The following is a 9,435-nucleotide window of genomic DNA, read 5'->3' on the forward strand; positions in this document are numbered from 1 at the left end:
CAAATCCTCCTTGCCAGTTGGGGGTCTATAACGATATGTTGCTTTGAGTTAAATTATTAAGGTCATCGGCACCATGAACTTTACCAAGTACCAAGACATTTTAGCCAAAAACCTGGTTGCCTCTGCCAAGAGGCTGACATTTGGCCGCAAGTGAATCTTACAGCAAGACAATGACACCAAGCACACATCAAAATCCACAAAGAAATGGTCAATTGACCACAAAATCAACAAATCAATATCAGTCTCGGGACTTGAACCCCATTGAAAACCTGTGGTTTGAATTAAAGAGGGCAGGGTGCTGGGGGGGTGCTGGGGAGGGTGCTGGGGTACTGAAAACAGGAGGGGGGGGGCAATCATTTTGACCCTAGATGTTTAGATGTTGTATTACTTGTATACTCTTTCTCTGAGCAATTATGTTAGTAGGCCTATAAGATGAGGGGGAAAATAAGAAACCTGCACACTGCTCTTGCTAATATCACTGCTCTTTATTAAGCTTTACGTCTCGGCCTTAAGGCCTTGGTGAACTAGAGATAGCTCAGATGTGAACTAGAGATAGCTCAGATGTGAACTAGAGATAGCTCAGATGTGCGAGTGCCTGATCAATTTTGAATATTAGTAGGCCTATAAAATAATATAATTGTCCCATTTTTTTTAGCATACAATATCGCTCAGTATTTGTATTATTTATTTTATACAGTGTTTTGTGCACATCTTAATCAAATCAAATCAAATTGTATTTGTCACACGCACAGAATACAACAGGTGTTAACTTTACCGAGAAATGCTTCCTTACGAGCCCTTTCCCAACAATGCAGAGTAAGTAAGAAAAATGGGTGACAATCATTTGGTCAAAAGTAAACCTTTCCATTCACATTATATTATCTCAGTAAAATCTGTGACGCTTGGCTTTACAGCCTACTAACATGACCCCACCCATCGCTGTCTTTAGGGAGGAGTGAACTTAAAAACGCTGCTCAAACAAAGTATAAGTGCACAGGTTAATCTCCATTAAGAACTCTGTCAACGCAACCTCATAGCCAGCAACATGGTTGAGTGGACAGACTTTGAGCGCGCCACAATCCAAAGCATCTTCTCAAAGATGGACTACGATGACGTGGGCCCCGCGGCTCTTTCCAGGTTGGTTGCCTACAAATTATTGGAATTAGTCATGTTGTTAACGCTTTTCAAGACGTGTTATTATTTGACATATGCGCGTAATTTACACGTAATGGACATCTCCAAACGACAAAATCATTTATTTCTGTGGGTTAAATGTATGCATATATCACATTTGTGTAATTCTTGACTGTTTATTATTTCTACAGGTGTCTGGTCGTGTACCCCTGGACCCAGAGGTATTTCGGTAACTTCGGAAACCTGTACAACGCCGCTGCCATCCAGGGAAACCCAATGGTCGCCGCTCACGGAAAGACCGTCCTGCGCGGACTGGACCGGGCTGTCAAGAACATGGATGACATCAAGGCCACCTACGCAGAGCTGAGCGTGCTGCACTCCGAGAAACTGCACGTGGATCCAGACAATTTCAGGGTAAATTAGTTATCCTTTTCTAATTCACAAGGTCACATTATATTTGCCTATCTATTATAGTAGTGTGGCAGAATGCGTTTCTTACATGTCCATTTGCTCCTTTCTTTTGCAGCTGCTGGCTGACTGCCTTACTATTGTTGTTGCTGCGAGAATGGGTGCTGACTTCACCGCTGATGTCCAGGGCGCTTTCCAGAAGTTCCTGGCCGTCGTGGTGAGCTCCCTGGGCAGACAGTACCACTAGAGCCCCTCCACTCAGAGACGGACGACCACCAGAGGACCAACAAGCTCAGAGAACCAACAAGCGCATTTGTTTAGAGGCACATGTGCCTTCTACTAAAGCAAATAAAATCTTCCGCAAGTGAATATTTTTTATCTGTGCCTTATTTTTCTTGCATGAACATAGTTTGTTTTTTAACTAGGCAAATTATTTTTGAAGAAATCCTTATTTTCAACGAAGGACAAGGGCAGAAAGACAGATTTGTACCTTGTCGATTGACGAACTTGCAACCTCTCAGTTACTAGTTCAAAGCTCTAACCACTAGGCTAGGCTGCCGCCTCAATATGATGGCACATATGCTTTATGAACTAAGTGTGTAAATATTTCCACCTTGTGAATCAGATATTGATCATGTGCAATATATACAAATATTTAGCAAATAACTAAAATATTTTTCAGTTAACCACACTGACATGTTACATTAGCTGTGCATGAACTAACCCATGCAACTAATACATACAGACTTGTGTTTAATGGTGCAGAATTGATATAATGCGTTTAAATGATATCATGACTGCAATGATTCATTCCTGATTAAACAATCATCTAATTCATAAAAATTCAGGAGAACTTTTCATAACAGATCTGGTATTCAATGTTAGTTGTTATGTGCCAAGAAATTGTTGTTTAAACCTAAACTCCCTAGTTGCCACAGTTGAAGTCGGAAGTTTACATACACTTATGTTGGAGTCATTAAAACTTGTTTTTCAACCACTCCAAAAATGTATTGTATTAGTTCACTTATAATTCACTGTATCACAATTCCAGTGGGTCAGAAGTTTACATACACTAAGTTGACTGTGCCTGTAAACAGCTTGGAAAATTCCAGAAATGATGTCATAGCTTTAGAAGCTTCTGATAGGCTAATTTACATAATTTGAGTCAATTGGAGGTGTACCTGTGGATGTATTTCAAGGCCTACCTTCAAACTCAGTGCTTCTTTGCTTGACATCATGGGAAAATCAAAAGAAATCAGCCAAGTCCTCAGAAAAAACATTGTAGACCTCAACAAGTCTGGTTCATCTGGAGCAATTAACAAATGCCTGAATGTACCACGTTCATCTGTACAAACAATAGTACGTAAGTATAAACACCATGCGACCATGCAGCCGTCATACCACTCAGGAAGGAGACGCATTCTGTCTCCTAGAGATGAACGTACATTGGTGCGAAAAGTGCAAATCAATCCCAGAACAACAGCAAAGGACCTTGTGAAGATGCTGGAGGAAACAGCTACAAAAGTATCTATATCCACAGTAAAACGAGTCCTATATCGACATAGCCTGAAAGGCTGCTCAGGAAGGAAGAAGCCACTGCTCCAAAACCGCCCCAAAAAAAGCCAGACTACAGTTTGCAACTGCACATGAGGACAAAGATCGTACTTTTTGGAGAAATGTCCTCAGGTCTGATGTAACAAAAATAGAACTGTTTGGTCATAATGACCATCGTTATGTTTGGAGGAGAAAGGGGGAGGCTTGCAAGCCAAAGAATACCATCCCAACCATGAAGCACGGGGGTGGCAGCATCATGTTGTGGTGGTGCTTTGCTGCAGGAGGGACTGGTGCACTTCATAAAATAGATGGCATCATGAGGTATGAACATTAAGTGGATATATTGAAGCAACATCTCAAGACATCAGTCAGGAAGTTAAAGCTTGGTCGCAAATGGGTCTTCCGAATGGACAATGACCTCAAGCATACTTCCAAAGTTGTGGCAAAATGGTTTAAGGACAACAAAGTCAAGGTATTGGAGTGGCCATCACAAAGCCCCGACCTCAATCTTATAGAAAATGTGTGGGCAGAACTGAAAAAGTGTGTGTGAACAAGGAGGCCTACAAACCTGACTCAGTTACACCAGCTCTGTCAGGAGGAATGGGCCAAAATTCACCCAACTTATTGTGGGAAGCTTTTGGAAGGCTACCCAAAACGTTTGACCCAAGTTTAATAATTTAATGGTAATGCTACCAAATACTAATTGAGAGTACAGTATGTAAACTTCTAAGCCACTGGGAATGTGATGAAAGAAATAAAAGCTGAAATAAATCATTCATAAAATGTAAAAAATGTAAATGTAAATCTCTCTACTATTATTCTGACCTTAAACATTCTTAAAATTAAGTGGTGATCCTAACTGACATAAAACAGGGCATTTTAACTTGGATTAAATGTCAGGAATTGTGAAAAACTGAGTTTAAATGTATTTTGTTAAGGTGTATGTAAACTTCCGACTTCAACTGTACATCGATTTTGGGAATTAATAATATATACCCATTGATTCTTAAATAATATAACTAGTAAATGCCTCATGAGCTCAGTTCAACTGTCGTACCCCATTAGAACCCCAAATATAAGCTTGTTTTACTCTTTAACTCTGTTTGCAAACAAATTAAATGCAAACAGACACTGTATAGCCTCAAAACATGGTTAACACCATCATTTTGATATCATGGATAGTCAGTCCTTGCATCCATAGCTCTGTCTACGATTTTGAGAGTGGCCACATTTCTCTATGCCCATCCCTCAGCTTTTTACCAAAACAGACCATGACTACTTTGTTATTGTTTCAGTTAAGGATTCTAGCTTTATCCAGATCAACATGAGATACATTTTTGTTTATTAATAACAATAAATCAGTTAGTCAAAAGAACCCTATAAAATACAAAATACATTTATCAGAGGCACCACCTGTCCTTGACAACTTTGAGTTTAGGAAATTGTATTTTATAAATACTATCAATCCATTCCTAATATATACATAGTCCTTAATTAGCCTAATTATCTAATATATATTACTTTGTTATATCAAATCGTTTTTTCCATTTTGTTTATGTGGTCCTATGTCAAATAGTTTGTTCAATCTTGTTTATCAACAGCAAGTTCTAAGCGAGCCGTTTGATTAATCTATAGGCTACTATTTCAACTTTGTTCCCCTTCTCTGATTTAGTTTTTTTACTTTTAAACTTTTAATGCTAACTTCTCTAAGGACAGCTTTTTGTGGAAATGTTTGGCATATAGTCTCCATTTTCTTTATGAATACCTTTTTGACTTTCGATGTCTTTCAGACTTGCAAACAGCAACGTATTTAATCATATCAGGTCCTGTGCTCTACAAAACAACTCATTAAAAACCCAAGTAAAGACAAAAAAACGGAATTATGTGCGTTTTAACATTTAATTATATTTTAGAACAATACAGAGTTGATCAATGCTGCAGTCCGTCTGGTCTGATGCCTTCTGTCCACATGTTATCGGTACTTCTCAGACAGAGCCCGGCCCACCGCTGCCAGGAACTTGTCCATGGCCACATGAGCTTCGGGGTTGAAATCATTGGGGAACAAGATAGCCAGCACCACCAAGATGTTCTGGGACAGGATCTACAGGACGAAAGGAATGAAAATTAGTACGCTACATGTTTTAATAGGCTATTTTATTTAAGAATCTATGTTGTGCATTTTACTGTAAAGAGTACCCGATATATTTTAGATGCATTTTAACTATACCTTTTCATTTGGTGTCAACGGTAAAGAAATTATTATAAATAATGCTGTGACTGTCCTGACCTTGAAGTTGGCGGGATCGACACGCAGCTTGAAGGCATGCAGCTCGCTGAGGGCGAGGAGACCTGCGCTGATGTCGTCGATGCTGGCCACGGCTAAACTGATGCCTCCCATGATGGTCCCACCGTGCTTCCTGACCAGGGCAGAGCCGGGGCTCAGGTCCTTCCAGTGGGAGAAGTAGGTCTTGGTCTGGGGGTACACAACCAGCGTCCTGCACCGGAAGAAAAAAACATGTCAAGAAAGATGGAACGCTAACACCAAACAGTCTACATTTTTACTTCAAAAACAGCTATAAGATTAGCAGCATGACAGCCATTACCGAGACAGAGCATCGCAGCCGATGTCCTCAGCCTTGCCGGACACCTTGGCCCAGAAGGCCCTGACCATTTTCTTGTCCTTAGCGGTGAGACTCATGGTTGTCGTTAAAGACGATGCTGGAGTAGATGTTCAGTGATGAGCTCTTACAAACCAAGGCTTTTTATATTAGGCGCGAGCCCCACCCAATGCAGACCCACCTCCAAGATAAACAAGATAAAACATGCCTTTTGTTAATGTTCAATAGGCACAATCCCTAACAAGTTATTTCATTTATTTGCTTATTTTACTGGACAAAAACACAAGTTGGTAGAATCCTCCACTTACAAAGACATTGTTAGCACCTTCTGAGCAGCACACAATATCAAACATAAAACACACAGGGTAGAGATGGATAAAAAAAACATGAAGAAATACATGATTATCACAGTCATTGAAGTCCACGAAATTATTTAGTATTAGAGATGTCTTGAGAGGTTTTTTAATGCTGGTAGTTTTCACAAGGGAGTCAGTAATTTCCATATTTAATTTCAGTACAAAATAATTCAATATTCGTTTATTTATTTATCACTCTGGCGTTATGGTATTTACCCAATAAAGAGAAAAGTCTAATTGTATTGTCAATAGCTAAATTGCCTGTATCATAAGTAAGAAATAGAAGCCTGTATTCAGAAATATGGAAAAGTTGGCAGTAGAGATGCATTACTCCAAAATAGATTGGAATAGTGCATTTTTACAAATACATTTTAAATGGGTCGACCTTACTAGCACAGAATGAACATAGAGGTGAAAAATCAATTCATTTGTTTAGAAATGTATTACAAGGATAAAAATGATGTAATATCTTAGTAGGCTATTTAATATATCTTAGTAATATATTAATATCGTAGTTATATTTTACTAATATCTGACTATAGGCGTACACAGAGATAGTTGAAAAATATTCCTCAGACAAAGTAATTGAATCCCCACCAAGTGTAATTAATGTGCAATAGGCCTATAAGTCCAAATAGTAGGCATATTACACATGTATTTTCATGTGTTGAGAATTGTATATTTCCCCACTATTTTGGGCTTATTTTTGTTAATATTTCTAATCATGTTAATGTAATAATTGGTATGTAACATAATACTTAAATTAATGATTTCATAATGGATTTTAGGACAGTGTATTATTGTCAAATTGCTTTTAAACATATATGGTAAATAGTAAACCTTCACATTATTATCTGAGTAAAGTCTGTGAGTCTTGGCTTATACAGCCCCCTACCATGACCCCACCCATCGCTGTCTCTAAGGAGGAGCGTTCCGATCCTTTTAAAAACGCTGCTCAAACTAAGACCAAGTGTATATGATTCGTTAGCCTCTGTGAAAGATACTTGCACAGCTAGCAACATGGTCCAGTGGACAGACTTTGAGCGCGCCACCATTCAGAGCGTCTTCGAGAAGATGGACTACGATGACGTAGGCCCCGCGGCTCTTTCCAGGTAGTGCGTTTAAAACGGTGGTCTACAAATTATTGGAATTCGTCATGTTATTATATTGTTATTATATTAGTATGCGCTTGTTATTATGATTTTCAAGACGAAGTCGTATTTGAGACATGCTTGTAATTAACCCGTAATTGACATCTCCAAATTACACATTAATTGATTTCCGTAAGATATGTGTGTATGCAGATATCACGTTTGTGTAATTCTTGACTGTTTATTATTTCTACAGGTGTCTGGTCGTGTACCCCTGGACCCAGAGGTATTTCGGTAACTTTGGAAACCTGTACAACGCCGCTGCCATCCAGGGAAACCCAATGGTCGCCGCTCACGGAAAGACCGTCCTGCGCGGACTGGACCGGGCTGTCAAGAACATGGATGACATCAAGGCCACCTACGCAGAGCTGAGCGTGCTGCACTCCGAGAAACTGCACGTGGATCCAGACAACTTCAGGGTAAATTAGTTATCCTTTTCTAATTCACAAGGTCACATTATATTTGCCTATCTATTATAGTAGTGTGGCAGAATGCGTTTTCTTACATGTCCATTTGCTCCTTTCTTTTGCAGCTGCTGGCTGACTGCCTTACTATTGTTGTTGCTGCGAGAATGGGTGCTGACTTCACCGCTGATGTCCAGGGCGCTTTCCAGAAGTTCCTGGCCGTCGTGGTGAGCTCCCTGGGCAGACAGTACCACTAGAGACCCTCCACTCAGAGACGGACGACCACCAGAGGACCAACAAGCTCAGAGGACCAACACGCGCTGATCATTTGTTTAGAGGCACATGTTGTTCCTTCTACTAAAGCAAATAAAATCAGCTAAATAATATTTTTATCTGTGCCTTTTTTTTCATGCATGAACATCAATACGGTGGCACATATAGCAGACAAATAGGCCTAATATGGTAATATGATAGGCTGTGGGTGTGAATATCGCAAAAACCTTGTTAACCAAATATGGATAATGTGCAATATATACAAATATTTAGCAAATAACTAATAATTTTTTTGCAATTAACCACACTGACATATTACATTAGCTGTGCATGAGCAAACCATATAATGAAGACAAACGTGTGTCCAGAGATGCAGCATTGATACATTGAGTCAAATAAGAGCAGAGCTGCAATGATAAATTCCTGTTCAATTACACACAATCGTCATTCATAAAGGTTCAACATAACTTTTCAGAACATATGTTATTCAACGTTTGGTTGATGTATTAGTGTGGCAAGGAATTGTTGAATGGTCGAGAGGTTAACCAGATCAAAATGACATACATTTATCAGAGGCACCTCCTGTCATGGCCAGCTTTGGAACCGTGATAACCTTACGAAAAGTGTTCAGATCGGAATCTATTAAAGTCATTAGAATACAGATTATCAAATCAATGAGTTAATCAACCAATAATCTTAAGAAATTCAACAAGATATAGCGGCTGTGTATTTCATTTTACATCATGTATAAATGCAACATGTAACTTTTCACATTTTATGAAAACTGAACCACATTTGTTTATAAAAATGCATGAACAATATGTTACAACTTTAGCATGATCAGCAAAACCACTAGGTTATGTTTTACACGTTATATACGTTTAGGACATTTTTATGTGTATAGGAAATGTAATTAATAAATAATATCAATCAATTCGTAATATATTTATATATATATAGTCCTTCATTTGCCTAATTATTTAACATATATTATTTTTGTATATCAAATTGTTTTTGTTTATGTGGTCCTATGTCAAATAGTTTGTTCAATATTGTTTATCAGTAGCAAGTTCTAAGTGAGCCATTTGATTAATGTCACGTCCTGACCAGTAATAGGGGTTATTTGTTATTGTAGTTTGGTCAGGACGTGGCAGAGGGTATTTGTTTTATGTGGTTCGGGGTGGTTGTGTGTTTAGTGGTGTGTTTGATTTATTATTCCGGGTTTTGGGTACTGGTCTATGTTAATGTGTTTCTATGTTTAGTCTAGTTCTTTGTTTTTCTTTGTTTAGTTAATTGGGGATTGGATTCTCAATTGGAGGCAGGTGTTTTCTAGTTGACTCTGATTGAGGGTCCTATATATAGGTATGTGTTTGTTTTAGTGTTTTGTGGGAGATTGTGCTGGGTATAGCTTTGTTGCCTTACCGGCCTGTTATTAGTCGTTGTGTTTTTGTTGTGTACGTGTTTGTTTTGGTTCACCTTCTTGTCCGTTTAAATAAAAGAAGATGAGTGCACATTTCCCCGCTGCGTCTTGGTCCAC

At 38.8% G+C, this 9,435-nt stretch overlaps 3 protein-coding genes across 3 annotated transcripts; 2 read left to right on the forward strand and 1 right to left on the reverse strand.

Annotated features, from left to right (window-relative positions):
• Positions 1-1,029: 1,029 nt before the first annotated feature.
• On the forward strand, positions 1,030-1,911 carry LOC115171225 (hemoglobin subunit beta-like). The gene is made up of 3 exons (XM_029727826.1): positions 1,030-1,137; positions 1,326-1,548; positions 1,661-1,911. The coding sequence occupies exons 1-3, from the start codon at positions 1,046-1,048 to the stop codon at positions 1,787-1,789; spliced, it is 444 nt and encodes a 147-aa protein (XP_029583686.1). The 5' UTR covers positions 1,030-1,045; the 3' UTR covers positions 1,790-1,911.
• Positions 1,912-4,976: 3,065 nt separating this feature from the next.
• LOC115171229 (hemoglobin subunit alpha-1-like) lies at positions 4,977-5,810 on the reverse strand. Its single transcript, XM_029727829.1, has 3 exons — positions 5,700-5,810; positions 5,384-5,591; positions 4,977-5,197 (listed from the first exon to the last, which is right to left on the reverse strand). The coding sequence occupies exons 1-3, from the start codon at positions 5,792-5,794 to the stop codon at positions 5,069-5,071; spliced, it is 432 nt and encodes a 143-aa protein (XP_029583689.1). The 5' UTR covers positions 5,795-5,810; the 3' UTR covers positions 4,977-5,068.
• Positions 5,811-7,090: 1,280 nt separating this feature from the next.
• LOC115171228 (hemoglobin subunit beta-like) lies at positions 7,091-8,011 on the forward strand. Its single transcript, XM_029727828.1, has 3 exons — positions 7,091-7,182; positions 7,418-7,640; positions 7,754-8,011. The coding sequence occupies exons 1-3, from the start codon at positions 7,091-7,093 to the stop codon at positions 7,880-7,882; spliced, it is 444 nt and encodes a 147-aa protein (XP_029583688.1). The 3' UTR covers positions 7,883-8,011.
• The last annotated feature ends 1,424 nt before the right edge of the window (positions 8,012-9,435 follow it).

This window comes from Salmo trutta, chromosome 32 (genome assembly GCF_901001165.1).
Source record: "Salmo trutta chromosome 32, fSalTru1.1, whole genome shotgun sequence".
In the NCBI taxonomy this organism is placed as follows: Eukaryota; Metazoa; Chordata; class Actinopteri; order Salmoniformes; family Salmonidae; genus Salmo; species Salmo trutta.

Bases quoted from the DNA above. Each gene is read 5' to 3' on its own strand.
- LOC115171225 (XM_029727826.1), top strand. From the start codon at position 1,046: ATGGTTGAGTGGACAGACTTTGAGCGCGCCACAATCCAAAGCATCTTC. The intron at 1,138-1,325 runs GTTGGTTGCCTA...TTATTTCTACAG, and splicing joins GGCCCCGCGGCTCTTTCCAG to GTGTCTGGTCGTGTACCCCT. The intron at 1,549-1,660 runs GTAAATTAGTTA...TTTCTTTTGCAG, and splicing joins TGGATCCAGACAATTTCAGG to CTGCTGGCTGACTGCCTTAC.
- LOC115171228 (XM_029727828.1), top strand. From the start codon at position 7,091: ATGGTCCAGTGGACAGACTTTGAGCGCGCCACCATTCAGAGCGTCTTC. The intron at 7,183-7,417 runs GTAGTGCGTTTA...TTATTTCTACAG, and splicing joins GGCCCCGCGGCTCTTTCCAG to GTGTCTGGTCGTGTACCCCT. The intron at 7,641-7,753 runs GTAAATTAGTTA...TTTCTTTTGCAG, and splicing joins TGGATCCAGACAACTTCAGG to CTGCTGGCTGACTGCCTTAC.
- LOC115171229 (XM_029727829.1), bottom strand. From the start codon at position 5,794: ATGAGTCTCACCGCTAAGGACAAGAAAATGGTCAGGGCCTTCTGGGCC. The intron at 5,592-5,699 runs GTAATGGCTGTC...CTTCCGGTGCAG, and splicing joins GGCTGCGATGCTCTGTCTCG to GACGCTGGTTGTGTACCCCC. The intron at 5,198-5,383 runs GTCAGGACAGTC...TTCGTCCTGTAG, and splicing joins TCGATCCCGCCAACTTCAAG to ATCCTGTCCCAGAACATCTT.